The sequence below is a fragment of the Prunus persica genome, chromosome G4, assembly GCF_000346465.2.
Source record: "Prunus persica cultivar Lovell chromosome G4, Prunus_persica_NCBIv2, whole genome shotgun sequence".
Taxonomy (NCBI): Eukaryota; Viridiplantae; Streptophyta; class Magnoliopsida; order Rosales; family Rosaceae; genus Prunus; species Prunus persica.
Window position 1 is genome coordinate 1,938,519 of NC_034012.1, and position 22,957 is coordinate 1,961,475.

Sequence of the window (22,957 nt, forward strand, 5' to 3'; positions counted from 1 at the left end):
GTTTAATATGCTATCGCCCTTTTGAATAGGAAAGGTCCTCAACAACAACAAAATAAAATAAAATATTGTAATCAAGGAAATCTACTCTTCAATGGAAATTAATGAAAAAAATAAATAAGACAAAATTAGAAAACGTGGGAGGAAGCACCTTTTTACCTTACACTTACGATTATTAGCCATATCGATGCAATCGAACCGCACTAATACATCAGCACCAAAGAGTATTGGTGCACATTTTGAGAGTCTCCAAGGTTTATGAAGAGCCTAGAAAAGTGTTTAGGGGAAGAACTGTCCGAGTCTCAATATATCTCATAATACGTATTCACGTTTATTTATAAGTAATGGAATAAGAAGAAATGGAATGGTTTTCATTACCGACTTTCTTTGCGTTTTCTTATACATAATAAATCATTTAATAAGCGAGTCGTCCCGCCTTAAAATCACTAATCAAGAAAACTTCTTCAACGACATATGAAATGCATAAGTTATATAGGGCCGGGTTTTTTTTTGTTTTTTTTTTTCTGTCACAAGGCTTATGCTAGGTTAATAAATTGGTCTTAGATGTCGTTAAGCTTTAGTACTATTGTCTATGCGTGCATTGGAGCTAGTAACATAATATCACCATTATAGCCTAGTTAAGAATTAGAGTACTAATCCATAAGGTGATTAACAGTAATAATGTTAACATGTATATCCCTTTTTAGCATCATCTTACAAATGCATCGGTTTTTAACCCTAAAGAACATCCCTTTTTTCCTGATGCCTATTATCACTTTTTGGTAGGATATAGGAATTTGAGCATCGATTTTTCCCCAATACCTGTTATCATTTTTTTTTAGCATGTAAGAATTTGGTGTCTCTGTTGCGGGGAAAGATCATAATTAACGTAATTAAATTAGTTTGATTGTGTCAACGTCTGCCAATAATATGAAAGCGTGGATGTATTAAAATGAACGTGAATTTGGAATAAAATACAACGTGCTCTTTGACTTGGTAATCTTCAAGGAGTGGGGGACCTCTGTGTCTTGTACTCACTATCGAAAATGGGTAACAGAACAATATAGAATCAATGTACAGAAGCCCCTTTGTCTTACGTTGGCATGAAAATATTTTAGTGTAAGTTTCTTTCCTGTCCACTTGAAAAAAGCTTGTCCACATGAACTCAAACTTATAAACCCTAATGTGAATATCTAAATTGCTCCACCATCTCAACCAAATTTTCTGTGCGGTTTAAAGTTTGAAGGGTATCCACTCATATTCTCGAATGCAATGAGAACCACAAAAACATTGATTGTATATATATCTAATATGCGTGGTTGCTGTTATCATGAACATGAATTCAAGCTATATGGTAATGGGAAATGGAACAAATTTAAACTACGAGGAAATTAATTTGTGCATGTGTGTTTGGGATCTGAGTGATATTATTCTGAAATCTTTTTGGCAACAAATATTAGATTGTGAATAATTAATTTGAAGGAATTTCGCATATAATTTCTTGGTAAAATCCTTGTGTGTGCCATATATGACATGTGTGTATACGTATGTAGTGTGTAACAGTCAATTACTCAATGGAATTGAATTGAATTGAATTCATGCAAATACCCCCTCCCTCCTTTGGCATGTATTATATTTGCCATGAAGTTAATTTTACATGAAACTTCAACTAGGCCTGCAATTAGTCGCCTAACTAATTAGTCCACTGCAACTAGGCTAGCAATTAATTTTTCATATATAACACTCTCACTATAGAATTTCATGTCTAGTTGAAATTTTATACTGAGGGTGTCATAAATGAACTTCTCATGTGGACTTTTATATTAGTCAAATGATCTTTTCATTAAATTTAAGTAAAGTTATTATTCAGATGAATTATATGGCTTATATAAAAGTCCACATTGATAACTCATATATGACGCTCTCATCATCATCATAGAACGACTCTGTCAAAATAACCATGTTTGGGTTTTGTTTTTTTATTTATTGTATTCTATGTTGGGCTAGGCTAATCCCAGCACTATTTATTTGGGCTCAGAAGTTGGATTGAGGGCACGTGAGTGCCGCATTCTAAGTCCAACTTACATCCTTAATCTTTACTTTGATCTGTTCTTCTTCCTCTAATTCAAAGCCGTTTTAGTTTTTGGGTGCTCCGAACACGGCAGATGTGTGGCGTTGATCCTTCCTCATCCTCCTCGTTGCCAATAAGTTTCCTCCTCCGAGAAAAGAATGAGGAAAAGGAAAATAAATACATTCAAAGCCCTTCCCTCCATTGCACTTACACAACGAATATCAATTGAGCTACTAGTCATAGTATAACTCAGGAACTAAATGTCACTTTTCCCAGCTGTCTCCCATGGTTTTCTTGACTTTATATATTAGTATTTTTTATTTCATTATATATTATTGGATTGGAATACAACACGATGTCTTTCGAAATAGGGATTGAAATTTTTCGAAGGAAAATAAGAGAGAATATATATACAAAAGAAAAAGTGGTATGGTGAGTAATCTGTAAATTTCTCTGTAAATTCAAAAACGTCTGGAATTTGCCTTAATCCTGAATGTGGGGTAGCCTTTCCCTCCCCTAAACTTTCTTTCATTAAAAAAAAAAAAGTAAAAAAGTAGTGGACTTACAAGGATGTTATTTAGGCTCAAAACCACCATATTATAAATCGTGCATGAATACATATGTTCAACAATTTTATAGTGAGGGCCTTATGCTCAACCAGACCCATTACAAGGATGTTCTCTATCTTCCATTAAAAGTTAGCCTCCCAAAAAAAAAAAAAAAAGGGACAAATTTTTATCACTTGGGGATTTATCAATCTGCCAAGCAATGTTTTATTTTTGGTGCAAACCTGCCAAATAATTCTTAAGTGTTTATATTAGGGCATCTTATGTTTTTGTATGCAAAGATTAATCTTAACCTTAATTCTTACTTGAAAGAACCCTAACAAATCTTTTATAAATTTTTAGAAAAGGTGCAATTTCACTGACTTCAGACAAAACTCAGGACAGGTTGTAGTTGGATCTAATGGATGTTATTTTGACATCAAAGCTGTAGCTTGTACCACATGACAAAACATCTCAAATTAGTTCATGATTCTAAAATAATCCCGCCCGCCTTTATGATTCGCATGTGCAAAAGCTTCATCATTTCTTGCTGTCTCTACCCTGTTGCTCTCTCTGTCTCCCTCTCTCTGTCTCTTTCTTTTCCATTTCAACTTGAACAACTGTGGAATGTGACCTGCAAGTTCAATCAAGAAGATGACATTCTAGTGTTTGCTTTTGCATACTGACATTATATGCACTTGTTGTCTCTGTTTCCTCTGCTTTCTCCATTTCCGTGGCCATGGACTCTGGAGCTCGCCTCGACTATGCTTTGTTTCAGCTCACTCCAACTCGAACCAGGTACTATGGATTTTGTATTTCTGTCTTTCTCTGCCCACTATGTCCAATTTCACTCTGCTTGCTTATTCTCTGTCTTTCTATTTGTGTATAAATAAATGAGTGAAGATGTGACTTGGTGATCTTCTATGGAGGCAAATCAGAGAAACTAGCATCTGGATTGTTCCAGCCCTTTGTTTCTCACCTTAAATCTGTGAAAGATGAGATTTCTAGAGGTGGCTATTCAATTACTCTTCGCCCACCCACACCTCATGCACCCTGGTTCACCAAATCCACCTTTCAAAGGTAATTCTCATACTTCTTTTGGCCTTTTGTATTGTTAATTTGTGAAATTGCCCACTAATGTAATTGATAGTTTGCTAATTTAGATAGACAATTTCTTTTGTGGTTAAAGCTTTTTTCTTTTTATATGGGGCAGATTTGTGCGCTTTGTCAGCACACCAGCAGTTCTGGAGAGGTTTGTCAGTATTGAAAGGGAGATTTTGCAGATTGAGAGTTCAGTTCAACTGGAGGAAGGTATCTCAGTTTTCCTTATGGCTTATACGTGAAAGATCGTTCTTTTTGGTGGTGTATTGGGTTCTGTTCTATTTGTTGAAAGTATTGGTTTTGTTAGGTCTGCTCCGTTTGGTTGCTGATAAAATGTTGGGTAAAAAATAAGGAAAATCCTTCTCTAGGAGCCATGACTTGTTTTCTTTATTTGCTTATTAGGTTGAGATAGGGGAGAAATCATTTTGTTTGTATCAGCCTACCCAACAAAACCATTATTGTAATAAAATGCAGTAATGTGTCCATTGAATGAAATGATTATGCAGAAATACAATTTAAGACACGCTTTATTTGTCAGTGTAAATTCTTACATTATGGGTAAAATTTCAATTAATTTAGATCAAAGGAGCACTTGAATTTTGTACTTTGATCTCTAACTAACTTTTGTTGATCAGGAGTTGTCTCTGCCGATCGGAGTACAAGGAAGCCAACTGATTCTTTAAAGGTATTTTACATATAGATTCACAAGTTTTAACATAACCAGTCAGGTATTTTGAAGAATTATACCTCATTACTTTAGCTCCTTAATTGTTTCTTTCTAGAAAAGAGGCGAACTTGAAGAAACAGAGGATGTAGCAGAAAACGAAAACTCCAAGTAATTATTTCTTTTGGACGGCTACAATTGGTGAAATACAGTCTCACTTGCAGTGTCATTCAGTATCTTTATCATTGATTCATTCAGGATTTTTTGTAATATAGGGTTCGCCTTCAACGTATTTTGGAAACAAGGATAGCATTGCTTCGGAAGCACCAAGCAATGGCTTATGCTCGAGGCCTAGTTGCTGGATTTGAAATCCACAATATAGATGATCTCATTTCTTTTTCAGATGCATTTGGAGCTTCGCGCTTAAGGTATGAACTGGTAACCAGTAAGGTTGATCATTTTATTTTATATTATATTTTGTATTATGGATTGTTTCTGTTCCATTCATCTGTTTTAACACTTCAAAACATGCCACCAGATAGACCCCAAATGCTTTGGTTCAACAAACAAATATCTGTTATTTATTCTAGTAGCTTTTGCATGGTCTACTTTCCACTTGATATGGAGAAATTAAATTTAGGTTATCTTGCTTTTCCTTAATGTTGAGCCTGCTGGAGTCTCATAAGATCAAGTATTGTTTACATGGTAGGGAAGCATGCATTAACTTCAGGGAAGTATACAAGAAAAAGCACACAGATGGTTTATTTATGGAAGAACTAGCAGCAATGGTGGCCTCTTCACCAGATTTGCAATTCACAGGAGCATCTGGAATTACACTTACGAATGAAACAGATGTCACTAATCAAAATGTTATGTTAAATCTTCCCAATGCGGGTGTCCCTACTGGTGAAAAAGTTCAAGCGCCAATGCCATTTCCGAACCAGATTCCTCAATACTTTTACAGTTCGCTGGGCCATACAAACCAGTTGCCTCCATACCATGGATATCCCTTTCCTACTATGCAGTCTTTCCCTCCTCATTATCCAAGGAACCTGCAGTGGCCTCCCAATATGGAGGAAGCAAGCTTTCGTATGGAACCCAACTATCATAGGGTTCAGAAGTCATCTTCAAGAAGGAGGAAGAACTCCTCCAATAAAAAAAGATCTGAACATTCAGGGGAAGGCAAACAAATTGAGTCCAGCGACTCCACTTCTGCGAGTGATTCTGACTCAGACACACTGCAAGAGAGAAAGCATTCTGATATGGAGAATTCATCCAAAAATAAGTTTAGGAAGAAATCCTCTAGAAAAGTGGTTATTCAAAATATTAACTACATCACACCCAAGAGGAGAGATGGGAATAAAGGTGGAGTTTCTGATGAATCTTTTTCAGATGAGGAGTTTGATGATGAAAATTCCCTCAAACAAAAGTCTGATAAAGCAGAAGTATTGGAGATATCCCATGAGTCAAATGTCGACAAGAGTCACTGTATTTTGAATGGATCAAGTAGTGAGGATTTGTCAGTTAATACTGATGAACATTTTCTAGCGAGGTCTGAAGGTGGAAATTCATTAGCAGGCAGGCCTACTTTGGGGCTTGATTTGGAGAGAATTCCGAAGAAACTAACAGCTGGAGCTGCAGTTGATCCTTTGGTTGTGATGGAGAGGAATGAAAGAAATGATTATACAGTGAAGTTGGAAGATTTTCAAAATGAAGAAAGTTTTGGTTCAGTTATGGAGAGAAAGGATTGTGAAGATCGGGATATATTATTTTTGCAGAGATCAGAAAAGTCAGGAGCTGACATCAGGTGTGCATTTTCTGCTTCTGCTGCTGAATCTACTATAACCAAGAGTTCGAGGAGCGAAGATTGGTTTGTTGTCAATCACTCAGAAAATACAGAAAACTCGAGAATACCAATTTTGCAGACAATTTCCGATGGTGATTGTATTTTCGCATTAGAGAGAAAAGACATGGGTGTAGATGATTCTTTCTTTATACAGACTAGATCAGCATCTAATGATATGTATGAATCTCCATGGAAAACCGAAATAAACATGGATAACAATCTGAGTATAGCTGCCAAGAAGGAAAATGGCACTATAGATAATGCACAAGATAAGCATGGAGCACCTAAGACCTCTGAGCCAGATGACCTTTCAATGATTCTGGAAAGGGATTCAAACTTGGAGTCTACTGCAATTTCTTGGAGTATGGACTATGGAGCAGAAATTTCATTTCCAGAGGCCAACAGAAGATCTTCTGGCGTTGAGACAACTGATGTTGTGGATAAGAAGCTTGCTTCAAATGGTATGAAGAACAATAAATCCCCTGGAACAAAAGATGGTGGAAAAGAAGCAAGGTCTAACATTGTACGGAAACCACTTAACAACAGAATTGATTTCAAAAACAATAAAGCATCTCCTGCGCGTAGGCCTATGATACAAAAGAGCAAATTGGAGAAGGTAAATGATGATCATGCAGTTGCTTATCATGAAGTTGTTTGGTACCTTTCATTGTCTAATTTCTTTATACTTTTTTATTAATTTATTTTTCTTCGTTGGAACCTGATGAATATGCTTGTACACAGGAAGAAGAAATTCGGAAAAAGATGGAGGAACTGCGGATAGAACGCCAAAAAAGAATTGCTGAGAAAACTGCAGCGGTGGCACCCAAAAGAGTTCCATTAGAGAGTAAAACAGCAAAGGGCTCCATTAAGGGTGACAAGAGCAAACCTCAATCTACCAAGAGAACTCTACATCTGTAAATGGATATACAAAGCAACCGCAGCCACAAGTACAGTCTATACACATGAGGGCTGATTTGGCCTACAACCAGTTTGAGCCTATGAATTCTTGATTGAAACTCCCAATATAGATTTGTTCATAGCTATAATATCCCTTTACTATACCTTTGGCATGATGCTTCTACTATTTATCTCTCAGTTTACTGCCTCCCTGAATTGGCAATTCGTCTTATATGAGTTGAAGTGCAAAACGATGCCATTTGTTGCCAGGAAAATAAGTAGAGGTGTGTCAATTGGCATACCTGGATGCACAACGTTTAAATATTTTTACATTCATAAGCTGGGATAAGGAATTTGTATCCCCTTGGTTTCTAATTGAATATATGCATGTTTGAATATATCCCCCCCAAAAAAAAACTTGTTTAATGCTAACTAGTTGTTATGAGTTGGCATACAAACAGGTATTGTTTAATTAATACAATAATATGCAGGTACTAGTTGTGGCCAGGCCTCTCTAATCTTCAATGCAAGTAACCTCTGCCGGTGCCGGCCGGGCATGGACTTTCCCCAAAATGGATTGAATTCTTCATGGCGAAAAATGAATATGTGCCATTTTAATGCAGGTTCCACCAGAAGTGAATTGTGCAAGCTAAAATGTAACAGGTTAAGGGCTCGCCTTATACATAGTGCAAGAACAAACTAGCCTCTCTTATGGTAGATGATCTTCCTTTGTGACCAGGCCAAAATGACCCAGTAAATTTGGTGAAGGAAAGGGATAGCAAAGATTCAACTGTCTAAACGTCAAATGGGGTAGTCAAATCAGAATACAAAACAAATGAGATATGAACATTGACTAACACCAAAAGGCATGGTTCTCGGGTAAGTTTTTGGTATAATGGCTTGGCATGGATAATTTATATATATGATCAATGTTGTGTTGGACTTCACATAAAACTCGACCTGTCCCATTTTTAGGGTGATTAGGGACAACGCGTTCAATATCCTAAATAAATCTTACATAAGTACATAAATATTCTTACATGTCTAACATTTTCCATACTACCGAGTTGGACGAGAAAAATTTACATACCCTGGAGTGATCGGACAATTGTGTCTAATTAGTTGGAGTAAATAACAAATTTTATGATTATTTGTAAATCACTCAAAAAAGTTTTATTTATTTTAAAAAATAAAGATTACTATTTTGAACCGGAAAACCTCCACTCACACCCCCAGCTACTATTACTTAGTTACTAACCTCGCCTCTCCCGCCATTTGCATCCTGAAAAACATGTGGTGGTACATTATGTATAAAACTAAGGTCCAACTGAGCCTAAATTAGGTGAAAAATCAGTGCTTAGATGTGGTTTAACTTATAATACGGATCTTTTTACAATACATATCTGTTTAATAGGGTACCAAGTTTGTTCCAATGGATAATTATTGAATTTAATGTTGTGGAAATAAAAATGGATAATTTTTTTTATATGGTAGAACGTTATGCAACCACCACCTCATCTTACACAGATGAAAAGCTGTATCATTCTGTTTTAGCTGTCAGCCGTCAAAAATCTAGCATCAGTTCCTGCAATTACGGAATGCATGATATGCTTAAACTAAACAGGTAATTAATTTAATTAATTAATTAAAAAACACAGACGAAAAATGAAGAAATTACGTAATTAACAAGCTAGCTCTAAGACCGTTTCAAGAAAAGAAAAAGAGAAACTTAGGTCTAAGACAGCTACAGCCTATTCTCTCAACGCGGAATGATCCTTAATAAAGCCACTTTGGCATTCAATCTCTCCTTGGCTTCTCTCTTCCCAGAGAAAGTTCCGAGGCAGAACACAACACAAATGGTTGTCCCATTCACATGTACATACTAATCACCCCAAGTCCTCTGCACGTAATCTTTTGATTCATCACCTCTTTCTTTGTTTTTCAAATCCAAAACAAACAAAAAAAATCTTCTCTTGTTGAAGTTTGAAATTTGAAAAGTTCTGCATTTTTATATTTTGGAGTTGGATTTTCAAACCCAAGTAAGGCTTAAGGGTGTGCTGACCAGTAATGGTAAGCACCCAATTGCATCATCATTCAACATCATCATCATCCATTCGTCATCATCGTCCTCATCCTTGTCCAGTTCAACTCTTTATCACCAGTCTTTGCGTTGGTTCAAGCCATGACTCTCGGAGACTGCTTCGGTCCATTGTTTCGTCGTAAGCCTTCTGGAATGAAGGTACATTGATCTTGTCTGTTTATATAAAACCTCATGCTTAAATCTCGAAATAAAACAAGACTGTCTAAATCTAGACATGCTAATAATCTTTAAGGCAACAGGGCAGGCAACCTTTGTTTTCTGTCAAGATTATGTTTGTTGCATTGCATGCAGCATTCAGCTTTTCCAGGAACACCATAACTGGGATTATTTGTCAACCTTCAACAACATACCTACCTCTTCAGTTCTATTGTTTTTTTTCTGCCAGTTTTCTCATTACTTCATGCCATCCATTTCAATTAGCATTGCAATATAGGAAATGAATCTTTGGTAAGGTGTCAATGAGCAATGAGGTCTAGGCTATAAAATCGTTTACATGAAAAGAGTTGCTCTGGCTGCAGGGGAGGAAAGACTCTAGCCGGCCCAAGAGTCTGCCCTTGAAACAGAAGAACGCTTCTAGGAGAGGCATGCCTAAAAATAGGTCTTTCAGAGATTCAGGCAACCAGGTTATGATGATCGAGCTCCGGAAGAAGATCATCATCTTCATGGACATCATCGACCTACCAGCTTATGATGCATCTGCTGCCACAGATGAGGTATGTGTATGACTCATTGGCTGCCTTCCTTTTTCTTTTCTTGTTTTAATTATGTTGAAATCTTGTGTTTAATTTCCTGCTTGCAGCTGGTGATGAGGTTGATGAGAGATCTCCAAAAGCTTTACCCTGAAATTGTCCTGCATAATCAAATATCAGAACTGAAGGGAGCATCAACAGAACAGGTAAAATCCATAATTACATTACACCAAGAATATATGGCTTAAATGCAGCTGTACTTATGAACAAATTTAACATCTCCATATCCATACAGGTCCTTGCATCCTTCTGCAAGGCATTGAAATCTATAGGAGAGTCTTGGATGACAAATCATGACAGGTTGGACAAACTGAGTTATGATTTGCCATCATTCAAGGAGAATGTCAATTCGGATCAACTTGGTATGTTACAAATTTTCTTTAGGACTCATTGAGGCCTCTATTTGGTATCAGAAACAAAAATCTAACGGCTTCTTCCTGCCATAATTTTTAACCTAAAGTTGATGATCACTCTATATGATTGTAGTTGAGACGGTGTTGGCAACACTCGATTGCTTGATCAAGATGGCAAGGGCCAAGTTCGATATGGTGGACTACAGCCCTCTGAATAGCTCATTTGGAAAATTCTTGAGCGATTCAGAGAGCTGCAACTCAGTCTCCAGCTGCTCTTCTCCAGTCACTCCATCCTCTGTCCTGCCAGAGCTGATTGATGGTTCTCCCCAGGATCTAAAGAAGGCCAAAGTTGGTTCCAAATCACCCCTTCTTTGGACTCTCAGAGTACAAGCAGTGGGGAAACTGAACCCGATTGATGTTAAGCACTTGTCACTTCACTTGTCAAAACAAGGAGCCCACGGCACCAGCAATGGTTTGGACAAGAGTGGCCAATTGGTTGAGGAACCATCAATTGAGGCAGATTTAAAGAGCAATCCTGAAAAGGCAATTGCAGCAACTGATGATGAGGAAGGGAGACATAGCAGCGCTCGAGAGGACACAAAAGAAGTCCCAAATCCAAGTTTGAATGAGAATACTAATGGAAAGGAAATAGACAACACAAGTGATGATGTTGAAACTCCAACCACAGCCCCTGAAACTTCGGAAGCAGACACCACACAAGTGTCTTTGCCTCCACCCTCACCATCCACATTGTCACTAAATCCACCAGTGTCTTCACCCTCAATACTACCACAACCAACAACATCAACACCTCCACCTCCACCCTCACCATCCACATTGTCACTAAATCCACCACTATCTTCACCCCCAATACTGCAACAACCAACAACATCAACACCTCCACCTCCACCTCCACCTCCACCTCCACCTCCGCCAACGGGACTACAATTTTCACTGCCTAATACAGTAACAGAAACAAAAATACCAGTGCCACCAACGCCCCCTGCACCAGCATCACCGCCCACATTGCAGCGAAATGTTGCAACACCGCCCCCGCCACCACCACCCCCACCATCACTAGCCACCCTGCAGCCAACAGTTGCAGCACCCCCTCCACCACCACTACCAACATTAACACCACAAAACGCAGCAGCAGCTGTACTGCCACCACCCCCACCAATGGCACCACGATCAATGCAAGTAGCTCCACCAACCCCACCGCCTACACCAATGCCACCAGGATCAACAAGAATGGGTCCACCACCACCACCCCCTCCCCCAGGATCATCAACCGGAGGTCCTCCACCAGGATCATCAAGTGGAGGTCCTCCACCACCACCTCCTCCACCAGGATCATCAAATGGAGCTCCTCCACCACCGCCTCCACCAGGATCATCAAGTGGAGGTCCTCCGCCCCCACCACCTATGCTAAGAGGACAGCCAAATGGAGCTGCTCCACCCCCACCTCCTGCATTTGGTGCAGCAAGATCGTTGCGCCCCAAGAAAGACACTAAACTGAAGAGATCATCCCAAATGGGCAGTCTGTACCGCCTTCTCAAGGGCAAGGTGGAAGGATCTAGCTTGGATGGCAAGTCAGTCAATGGGAGAAAAGGGGGAATTGGGAGCAGCTCTGGTGGAAAACAAGGAATGGCTGATGCTCTAGCAGAGATGACAAAGAGGTATGTATGTTAACTTCCATAGATCCTCTATTTCTAACAACCATAGACAATAATAATCTTAGTAATTAAAGATTCTTCTGCCTTTCCTGTTTTTGTGCCTCAGATCAGCATACTTTCAACAAATTGAAGAAGATGCTCAGAAGTATGCAAAGCCTATCATGGAAATGAGAACTACCCTCAGTTCTTTCCAGACAAAGGACATGAGTGAGCTGATAGATTTTCACAAGAAAGTAGAATCCATTCTTGAGCACTTGACTGATGAGTCACAGGTAAACAATCAATAATTGTGTCCTAATTAATCTGTTACTTTCCATTATTCTGATCGTGACATGTTAATTTTCCAAACTGCAGGTGCTGTCAAGGTTTGAAGGGTTCCCAACTAGGAAGTTGGAAACAATAAGGATGGCAGCAGCTCTGCACTCAAAGTTAAATGCCATGCTAATTGAACTACAGAACTGGAAACTAGCGGCTCCATTGGGTCAGCTTCTTGACAAGACTGAACGTTACTTCAATAAGGTCCATAAATGTTCATTTTATACTGTCCTAATTAATTTTCTCTGCACTTTCCCTAACTAACCAAAAGAAACAAACAGATGAAAGGAGAAATCGACGCAATGGAACGAACTAAGGATGATGAAGCGAAGAAATTTCAGTCTCAGAATATTCATTTTGACTTCAATATCCTAATCAGGATCAAAGAAGCAATGGTTGATGTTTCCTCAAGCTGCATGGAAATGGCACTAAAGGTAGCTAGTCGGTTTAAAAATATAGACTCACAAATTAGCTAGTTGGGAAAAGGGGTTGTCGACATTGAAATGAGGCTTATGATTGTTGATGCAGGATAGGAGAGAAGCAAAAGCAGCAGAGCAGACGGGAAGAAAAACAGATCAGAAGCAAACAAAGATATGTGTTAAAATGCTTTGGAGGGCTTTCCAGTTTGCTTTCAGGGTCTACACATTTGCTGGTGGACATGATGATCGTGCTGACATGCTCACAAAAGAACTGGCTAATGAAATTGAGTCTGATCCCCACCACCACTGAGCCTAATTCCCAGTTGATCTCCCTGGACTTTGAAACCAATAAATTATCCTTGTATAATCGTATCCTATACGTACCTTATACTCCTTATGATTAAAAGCGTTCTGTTTTGACAATACCCGAAAAACAAAAAAGCTTTTCTTTTTGTTGCCACCCTTGTAAATAATCAGGTCCAAGAACAAAAACAAAAACCTTGTAAATTTAGGCTTTGTATGTATGAGTTATGATTTTGATTTAGGACTTGATTAGGACCACTTCCAGGCGGTATATGAGAAAATTTCGTCTTTGTTGTGTTCTTGTAAATTGTCCTGTCTCTCTTCTTGCTTGTTCAACCTTTATATATGCAATATATATATATATATATATAGTTTTAAGTTCTTAGTTCCATGAGTTGGAGATTTTGTATATGCTTACAACGTGATATATACATATATAGAAGAATTAATGTTTTTGCTCAGGCCACCCATTTGGGCCTTGGGTTTGTCTTTTTTTTTTTTTTTTTTTTTTCTTATCAGGTCCCCCCTTTTGGGCTGTTCGCTTGTTTATAGGGGGTGTTTACCATTATAGTTCTGTGTTTGAATCTCGATACAATACACGCATCATTTTCTTCTTTGGACGCCCAACCCAATGCATCACTTCATACATCGATTTTCTTAGCTCATTCAGTAAATAAATAATTTATGTTATTCTATTTGAGCCTTGCAGTACCAGTACTCTTGGAAAATCAACTCTAATTAATATATAGAAATGATCAGAAAGAAAAATACTAGTCTGATGTATCATGTATGCATCATGAATATTTGGTACGAAGAGAGGATTTGTCGTTCAGGAAATACAGAGTATTAGGTATTGACTGGAATTACCTTACCTAATTAAATTATTTCAATATATAACTTATATGTGACATTCAACTGCTAACTGACACGAGTATGAAATACATATATATATATATATATTTTTTCCTATTAGCAAGTAGCATTACTGGCCACTGGAGACCTTTAATGCATTTCCACATTTGAACAAGTAAATAATTAAATGGTCAGAACCAAATTAAGTAAGGACTTATCGAATAAATTGTTAAAAATAGCACATCCCTGTGTTTGGCGGGTGATTGAGACAGCTTGATTGCCTATGCATGCATGGTATACTTATTTTGTGAAAGGGTGCCAGTTCGCTTTTATATAACTTAGTTAATGGGTCCCTTTTTGTAGATGACATTTAAAAACTCTAAATTAAAACTATATATTTGAAAAGTATATATATTTTCAATCTTTTTCATGTGCCACTTAATTAGTGTTCTTTTAAAAATGATGATTATGGGGAAAAGTGATTATTGACCTATTCAAAATAACTCTCAAACGAATGCTTAAGTTACCCAACTCAAATAAATAAGGATGAAAAAAAAAAACCCCTACTTTGCTTAGTATATATACAGTTTCCATAGCTGTACTGCATTGTACTGCATGTTTAAAGTGTCTAAATTGTACTTGAAAGGGGTAAGATTGATATTGCACAGACTAAATTTGTGTATAAATAAACAGCACTCAAATGCAGTGGCTATTTCTTGTATGTTCTCACTATCCATCTCTTCTTCCTTCTAAAGACTACACTAACGGTGTATGTAGGAAAGCCGACCACTTTGCCAAAAAGGAGGGAGTAGTTGAAAGCTGGAGAGATATGTCCACTCCAAAGCGTGTAAGTGCACCACACAAGGCTGTTTTTTTTTTTAAGCACCTTTCCTATTGGAAGGAGTGACAGCATACTAAACTCACACACACTATACAGATGTTAAGTCTCGAACCCAAAACCTTGCCTGAAAAAGTAAATATTCTAAAACACTATACTAGTGAGCCCTTTACTTACAAGGCTGTTTTCTTTGCCTTCTAATTTTGATGCAATATTATTATTGGAAATAATGTTTGGGTACGAAACTATTAGCCTAATTGTCAACCAAGCTAGCTAGTAGTAGTAGCCTGGCTAAGTGCAAGATTCGCAACAAATTTGCCTCAAATTGCCAACTGTTGGTCACTTTAGTCAATTTCCATCCTATCACTTTGATCGTTATAAACTTCTAGAATCGAAAATAAATTCAAAAGTATAACGCATTTTCAGGTTTGATTAGCTTTTACACATTCTGGTCAATCCATCTTAAGTCTTTGGTATTACGTGAACGTCTTGAACAAGTAGAACCCCTCCTCTAACTCTAGGCATAGAAATTAGAGAAATCTAAATAAAACAAATTCACGAACAAAATGATTTCGAATTCATAATTCATTGCCACATCATCATCAAGTTTATTTGTACACGCCCATTCGATCATTCAAAAACAGAAAGAAGAATAAAAAAAACCACCAAATTAAAGGACTAAAACATATTTGATGATGAATGGAAATTTGTTTTACGCTTCAATTAATCTAAGAAGCAAATTCAATCTTGACACCGCCAATCTTGACAGCCCCGTACTTGGGCACCAAAGTCACCACCACGCTCTCATCATCCTCGGCATCAATGTCCTCCAACAAGTCCGTCAACCCCAACCTCAAGATTGTGTTGATCTTCTTCTTGTGCTTATGCCTGTGCGGCACGCTCACAAAGCTTCCGGCAAATTCCGTCTTGTCGGGCCCACTCGGCAAGTCGTCCACGTCATTCACATACACGTCAAACTTCACCGCCACGTCCCTGTCAAACTCAATCCCTTCGATCACCAGTATCTCCTCCTCCTCCTCCTTCTCCTTCTTGTTCCTCTTCTTCTGCTTCGGCCTCGGCACCACCGTGCTTATCTTGGTCTCCAGATTTATCGGGAAAGCCCTCCCCGCCACGATCTTGGTGGAGCTCTCAGCCGCGTGTGCAACTCCCAGCTTCTTGGCTATTTTGCTCACTGCCAGCTTTGCCCTTCTCGGAGTTGGCTTGGACTGCAGCCATGGAATGTCAACCTCTTGGTATACATACCCTAGGCTCTTAGACTCCAGAGAGTCACGAACTTTAACTCGAACTAACTCGGCGTTCTCGTTGTAAAACAAGAACCCGGAGTCTAACCAGTCCGAGTGAGAAATATCAGTTCTTTTGCCTCCCAGTGTTTTCCATATGCTCCACATCCGATCCACATTCGAGTGATGCGAGAAAAATATGGGGTCCCTGGCAGCGGAATAAAAGTTCCCCATGTCCTCCAAATTGGGCTGGGTGTTGTCACCGGTCCAGAGATGAACCGGCCCGTGTGGGGTCCCTTCGATAGAACCGCCACCGGGGTCAGGCTCGTCCCCGGCCCTGTAGGGGTTGCCAAAGAAGAGCTGAGGGTTCTTGGCGTTGGACACCATTTGCCTGTACATGATCTTGAGGTTGGCGTTGATTTGGGTTTCGTTCGACACCTTTTCGTCAGTGCCGTTGTAGTCGAGATCGATGAGGGTCGGCGGCTGGTGGCTGGCGGCACGGAACTTGTCGTAGAGAGGGGACTTTGGGTTGGCGAAAAGCGCGGGCAGCTGCATGCCAGCTGGCGAGTCCCAGTTCCAAAAGGGCAAAGCGAATGTGGGGTCGTTGATGAGCTTGCCCAAGATCTTTTCGTAGAAGTATAGATAGTAGCGGTGGAAGGGGAAGAAGAGCCAGGAGTTGTGGATTTGGAGCTCCAGATCCGGGAACCCGGCTTGGTCATAGGCGCCGTCGCAATAAGCGCAATGCACGTTGGCTTGTTGCTTGAAGCTGCGTGGATCGTCATCGGGGAGGGCTTTCATGAGCTCGATGGCTTTGGAGTATTTCTCTATGTAGGCTTGGTCAACGGCGTGAGCCGCCGGCCTGATGCGAAGTTTACCGGGGGCGGGGAGTTTAAAGTCTATGATTTTGGTGGCCGGCGGTGGGCAGCAGTTGGTGGGGGTGGCGCCGGTTGGCAAGTCCGCAGCCCCACATTTAGATAAGTCTGGTGGGTTCACGGGCTTGGCAAAGGCGAACGGGTCTGTGCCCAGACCAGCCACGCCATATAGACCTCCGAGACCAAGAAGCACATTTCTCCTATCTAGTTTAGTCTGTGCTTGGTCATTTTGGTTATCACTGTTTTTGGCTTTGCATGAAACCCTAGGTGAAAAGGAACGCTTGGGCTTTGAGAGTAGGGAAACTTGGGAGCTGTTTTGAGTGAAGGGAGAGAGAGGTTTTGTGGAGGTAGTGGGAATGGCTGGTGGAGGTGACAGAGAAGCCATGGTTAGCTCTCTGGCTTAGTTGGGTTGGATGGTATAAACCCCAAAGGAGGGTTGCTTTTTATAAAGGATTTTGGGCTTTTCTATCCAATAGGCAATAGCCACGCAGACAGCCCGATCTAGTTGACGGAAAAGAATTATAAAATATGATCGCCAATCACTAACACCGCGTGGGGGATAGATTTGAGAACTTACACAGAATCTTCTCTCCTTGGTAATTAAGCTGCTAATCGTAGTTCGAGGGGCTTAACTTTAATTATGTATGGTAAACAACGTTTATATCAAGAATTACTCAACAAAAGTATGTGAAACGGAACGAGTTTATATGGTATATTTTTCCAAAGCAAACTTGGTTTTTGTCAAACGTCGGTGAGATTTTAGCCATGTGACAGAGGCCAGGTTCAAAGAATTCCTCCTATACCAACTGTTTTAAAAAAATTTGTTTTATATTTCTGTTATGGGTTTTTCTAATTTTTTTAATTTTGTGAGTGGGGAGGTTTAGTTCTACCAAATCCATTGGGCAACTGGCTAAATAAACTAATGCCTGGCAGAAGGAAAAAGATTGTTTATTTAGCTCATGAACAAGAAGAAAGCTATATCAGTAGTGCTACTGATATTAATAATCCGTCGATGTATTGTATTTGTGCATCATTATTAGAAACCGTATATACTTCTACTTGATCTACAGGCCTTAATCGCATCACTGTTTAACTCATACATATAAATATAAAAATACTGCTTGAATACGATCGCTCGACTATTCTTAAATTTTTTTTTTAATTATGACGAAAAGTGTGCTTTAAAAAAAAGAGATTTAAGTAAAATTCGTGTAAATTTACGCATGTATATGTTTCTCTCCTTATGTAATGTGTCAGGTGAGAAAATAGACAAAGACATAGAGACATGCACTATTAGAGATCATTAAAAGAAAAGATTTGGTAAAAAGGAGATAATGATGATGATAATGTGGCAAGAAGAGTGGTTAATTAGGGGACTAGTAAAAGGACATCAAATTGAGAATAGTTTAATATTATATTACATAGATATGGGTGGCGTATGCACATTATTAAACAACTTTGAATCTGAATTAATCCACGAGAGGATAACTTTGTTTAAATCACATGTGGGCGGCATCAAGCATGTTGTTGAGGACTTTATACTTTTCGGTTTCTCTCCCCACCACCTTCTCCTCTTCTTGGTTCCCCAATGTTTTCCATATTTTTTTAGTCCAAATATAAAACTCCGCACATTAAAAAATTAAAAAATAAAAACCTCCCCACGTAAAAAAATGATTAAAAAAAACCGAATTAATTAAGATTTGTTGAGTGTTGTTGTCCTTTATTACAGCAAGTCTAAGAAAACCATTGGCACTCACTTTGCCTTGCAGATAAAACTTGAGAGGTTTAAAACAAAGACACACTGATTTGATTTGGTCAAAGTAGATTAATTAACCTTTCTTACCAATCGTTGTCATAGAAACTTAGTTTTCAGACGGGAAGGGTTGACTAGCAAGCAATTGTTTTCTTGGTGGGAGGAATCAACACATAACCACTGTATTTGCTTTGGCCATTCAAACTTCAACTTGCTTATTAATTGGTATTAGTCCAGAGATATTGATGAGCTATAATTGATTAGGTCAGAATGTTAGGCTATTGCAGTTCAAACTTATTAATGAAAGTGACATTTCTTTGCAAACTAAATATATAGGATCCATTGATAAGGATTTTACATTAACCCATTCTTATTGGCGAAGCTCCCGTCTCTTCTTGTAACATACGGGGGGACAATGAAATGGCATCCGTAGTCTTTACATTGCAAAAATAATAGTATTTGTTGATGATTTTTTTAAAAAGATTATGTGACTGACTTTGCAAAGATGATGTGTGTAAGTTTCCTTGCAAGATTGGAATTTGGAAGTGATAAGAACCTTGAAATTTAAAGAAAGAAGAAACAAAGACTTATAGAAATCTATTTAACTATTATTAGTCTTTGCCCCAAAAACAATCCCAAAAGGCTTTGATCATGCTAAAGTCAAAAAGGCTTAACGAAGAAGAAAGGAAAAAGTATTTGCTTTTTTAATTGAACAACTTTACTGGAAAATCTATATATAAAGGCTGCCGGGTTGCTAATTGGGCCTCTATAGAGAGACACCCATAGTTAGCCCATTTGACTTTTTCTTAGCCGTGACAACAAACATTTCACTATTGATTTTAATAGTCTTGATCTCTTGTACTACAGTGGTCCAAGAGATTTGTGGTCACTTACCGTTGGATGTAAATTCAACGATTCACTCACTCTTGCACTCCTTTTAAAAAACTTTTTTCAACTATTGGATTAATATCCAATGGTGGGTGACCACAATCTTTTGGACTCCTGTGGTCCAAGACATCGGGACTGTTGATTTTAAAATGAAATGGGAAGTGTACTGCATGTACTATCTCTTCAAAACTGTCCTACTACCACCATTACCATATATAATACCCTCCCTCCATATATCACACAAGAAACTGTCCTACTTGTAATTGTGAAGCAATCGATGAATGATGAAGTTTACACACTGCTCAGCCTCAGCTCCCCCAAGAGGAGTAACTCTCTCTCTCTCTCTCTCTCTCTCTCTCTCTCTCTCTCTCTATATATATATATATATATATATATATATGCATGTCCAGTTGAGTTCATCCATTATTTTGCACAGCTAAATACACAAATGAAATACACAACCCTTGTATGCCGACAGACTAGCAATTACTGCAAACAAACAAAAATTTGTGTAAACATCTACAGGGGAATGAAAACAACAATCAGAAATGAATGATCTGACAAATTGGCTAGACGTCTCTGCTTTCAGATCAGAACTAACTCTTCCTTCGCTGTCCCTTTCTCAACAATCAGAAATGTCTATTTGTGTAAACAACTACAGGGAATGAAAACAACACCAGGTACGGTAGCATGTATTTGCTCTTTATTATACATAAAAGTACACACTCATGACCATGTATATATATATATGTTTTATTCAGAAAAACAAACATCGACCCCCCACACACATAATTAAGCAACTGTAGGGTTACGTTACGTGGGTCTCTCTCTGCAGTGGAGAAGTGACCTACTAAAACATACACTTAATGCACGAAAATACTTAATTAAATCATCATCATCATCACTTGATTTAATTTCATTTCATTTAGGTGGTATTAATAAGCTCGGTACTGACCCCACCAACGGTGATTGTCCCGACTTTAGGCACCAAAGTCACCACCACGCTACTGTCCGTTTCCGCATCCAATTCCTCCAGCAACTTTGTAATGCTCAGCCTCAGAGTCGTCGTTATATCCTTTTTCCCTTTATGCGGCACATGGATGAAACTCCCCGCAAACTCCGACTTGTCCTTCCCGGCCAAAGACTCAGCATCATCATTCACATACACGTCGAACTTCACCGTCTCGTTCCCGGCATACTTAATCCCACTGATCACCAACACCTCATCCTGGGCCTTCTTCTGCGTACTTGTCCGCTTTGTCGTCGACGTCCTCGCCACCTCAACGCTGATTGTGTCCGTCAACGTCGCCGGGAAATTGGTCTTCAGATCCGCAGAGGAAACCGTCGCCTTTCTCTTGTTCGACGATTTACGGGCCGTCGGCTTATACGTCAGCCACGGAATCTCCACTTTGTTGTCGTAAACGTACCCCAGCTTGGTGGTGTCGAGGGAGTCTCGAACTTTCACGCGCACAAGATTCTTCTTCTCGTCGTAGAACAAGAACTCCGCGTCCAAGTAATCCTTTTTTTCTATGTCGGTACCGCCCAATTTAGATTTATAAATTGACCACATGCGGTCCACGTTGGAGTGGTGCGCGTAAAACAGAGGATCCCGGCCTGCAGAGTAAAAGGCACCCATATCCTCTCCATTGGTCTGGGTCGTATCACCCGTCCATAAATGGATATTGTTATGCGGGATACTCTCGATGTTTCCGGCTCCTGGATTTGCATCATCGCCGGCGCTGTATGGCTCCCCGTAGAAGAGCCGGTGAGATGTGGCCTTTGAGACCATCTGCTGGTACATGGTGGTTAGATTCTCTTTGATCCGCGTGGTGTCGTCAACGTCATCGTCGGTCCCACCGTAATTCAGATCCAAGAGCTTCGGAGGCTGATGGGCTGCGTTTCGATACTGGTCATAGAGGGAGGAAGTGGTGTCAGTGAAAATCTCAGGAATGTACATGCCAGCTGGCGCATCCCAATTCCAAAAAGGGAGGGCGAAGGTGGGGTCGCCGATGAGCTCCCCCATGATCTTCTCAAAGAAGTAGAGGTACCATCGGTGGAACGGGTAGAACAGCCAGCAAAAGTGGACTTGAATCTCCAGATCCGAATACTCGACTTGCGGGTACCCACCATCGCAATAAGAGCAATGAACCTTGGCTTGTTGGGCAAAGCTGCGCGGGTCGTCGTCGGGTAAGGCCCGCATGAGCGCGATGGCCTTTTTATATTTTGCCAAGTAGACCGGGTCTTTCGCTACATCTTGGGCTGCAAGCCTGGTTCGGAGTGGGCCCTTGTCGGGCAGTTTGAAATCGATAATGGTTGTGACGGTGGGTGGGCAACAGTCGATGGTGGACCCGTCAGGCTTGTCAGCAGGACCGCATTGGGTAAAGTTAGGGGCAGATACGGGCGCGGCAAAAGCAAACGGGTTGTTTTCAAGACCAGTCGCGCCGTATAGACCTCCGGCTCCTAGACCAATCAGCATGTTCCTCCTGTCGAGTCTAGATAGACCCTGTTCAAGGTGATCATCGCCACCGTTTGTTGCTTTGCATCGCACTCTGCCCGTGAGGCATTGTTTGGGGAAGGAAGAGAGAGAAGTGGTGGTGGTGGAGCGAAGGCCAATGATCGTTGCAGCTAGAGGAGGTGAGGGAGAGAAAGCCATGGCTTAAGCTTAATTGGTTTTGAATGAAGTGTTCACTGCAATTATGATACTCAAGTGTACTGCTTTTATAGTGGATATGGGCGGGTCCACATTTCGATATTGGCCGATACCATTGCAAAAGACGTTCTTTTTTCATTTCTTTTCTTTCGCAAAAGACGCTTTCTAAAGTATATTCGGTGATTTTTTTATATTTACTTTTACTGTTTTGAGCTGTTCATTCATGGTAACCAAAGATAAATAAATAATAATGCACCTACTCCCCATTACATCAAACAGTGGGTAAAAAACAAAAACGTACGAAAGATAGAGAAGATATGATGCTTTACATGTTTTGCATGCAATGGTTACTATTTACAAATATCATACATGTACGATCAGCATTCTGCTTAATCATACATGTACATATATGTACGTATTCGTATTGCAGTGCATATATAAAGTTTTATGTTTTGAGAAGAGAAATATTGCTAAATCAAAGGTGATGAGGTAATTATATATTGGAGATTTAAAGTTATATTGAATTTATATGCACAAATCATTTATTTAAAATATATAAGAGTGGATCCCACCTTGGCTTAGAGACGTTGCATATGTGGTTTCTATCGTATTATCCATAATTCAGTGTGGGGTATTTGTGATAATTTAAATCGGATTATTAATTATTTTAAATCGGATTATTGTGCTCCTTTTGCTAGTACTCTTGTTGTTTTTCTTTCGTGGACTTGCTTAATGATTAGGGTGTGTGTGGATATCATGAGAGCTTTGCTGACCTTTGATTCTCGTACATTATCAGCCATTTCTAGTTAATAGTAACACTAGTTTT

The 22,957-nt window shown here is 39.4% G+C and overlaps 4 protein-coding genes across 4 annotated transcripts; 2 read left to right on the forward strand and 2 right to left on the reverse strand.

Moving 5' to 3' along the window:
- LOC18779248 lies at positions 2,898-7,529 on the forward strand. Its single transcript, XM_020563040.1, has 8 exons — positions 2,898-3,411; positions 3,517-3,693; positions 3,827-3,924; positions 4,350-4,399; positions 4,497-4,549; positions 4,654-4,806; positions 5,088-6,840; positions 6,966-7,529. The coding sequence occupies exons 1-8, from the start codon at positions 3,353-3,355 to the stop codon at positions 7,140-7,142; spliced, it is 2,520 nt and encodes an 839-aa protein (XP_020418629.1). The 5' UTR covers positions 2,898-3,352; the 3' UTR covers positions 7,143-7,529.
- On the forward strand, positions 9,807-13,785 carry LOC18779784 (uncharacterized protein At4g04980). Its single transcript, XM_007214555.2, has 8 exons — positions 9,807-9,935; positions 10,022-10,117; positions 10,207-10,333; positions 10,458-12,003; positions 12,107-12,272; positions 12,355-12,519; positions 12,597-12,749; positions 12,844-13,785. Exons 1-8 carry the CDS (start codon positions 9,807-9,809, stop codon positions 13,042-13,044), a joined length of 2,583 nt encoding a protein of 860 aa, XP_007214617.1. The 3' UTR covers positions 13,045-13,785.
- On the reverse strand, positions 15,282-17,474 carry LOC18781346 (polyphenol oxidase, chloroplastic). Its single transcript, XM_007211330.2, has one exon. It carries the CDS (start codon positions 17,223-17,225, stop codon positions 15,456-15,458), a length of 1,770 nt encoding a protein of 589 aa, XP_007211392.1. The 5' UTR covers positions 17,226-17,474; the 3' UTR covers positions 15,282-15,455.
- LOC18778195 (polyphenol oxidase, chloroplastic) lies at positions 20,065-22,911 on the reverse strand. Its single transcript, XM_020561543.1, has one exon. The coding sequence runs from the start codon at positions 22,132-22,134 to the stop codon at positions 20,407-20,409; it is 1,728 nt and encodes a 575-aa protein (XP_020417132.1). The 5' UTR covers positions 22,135-22,911; the 3' UTR covers positions 20,065-20,406.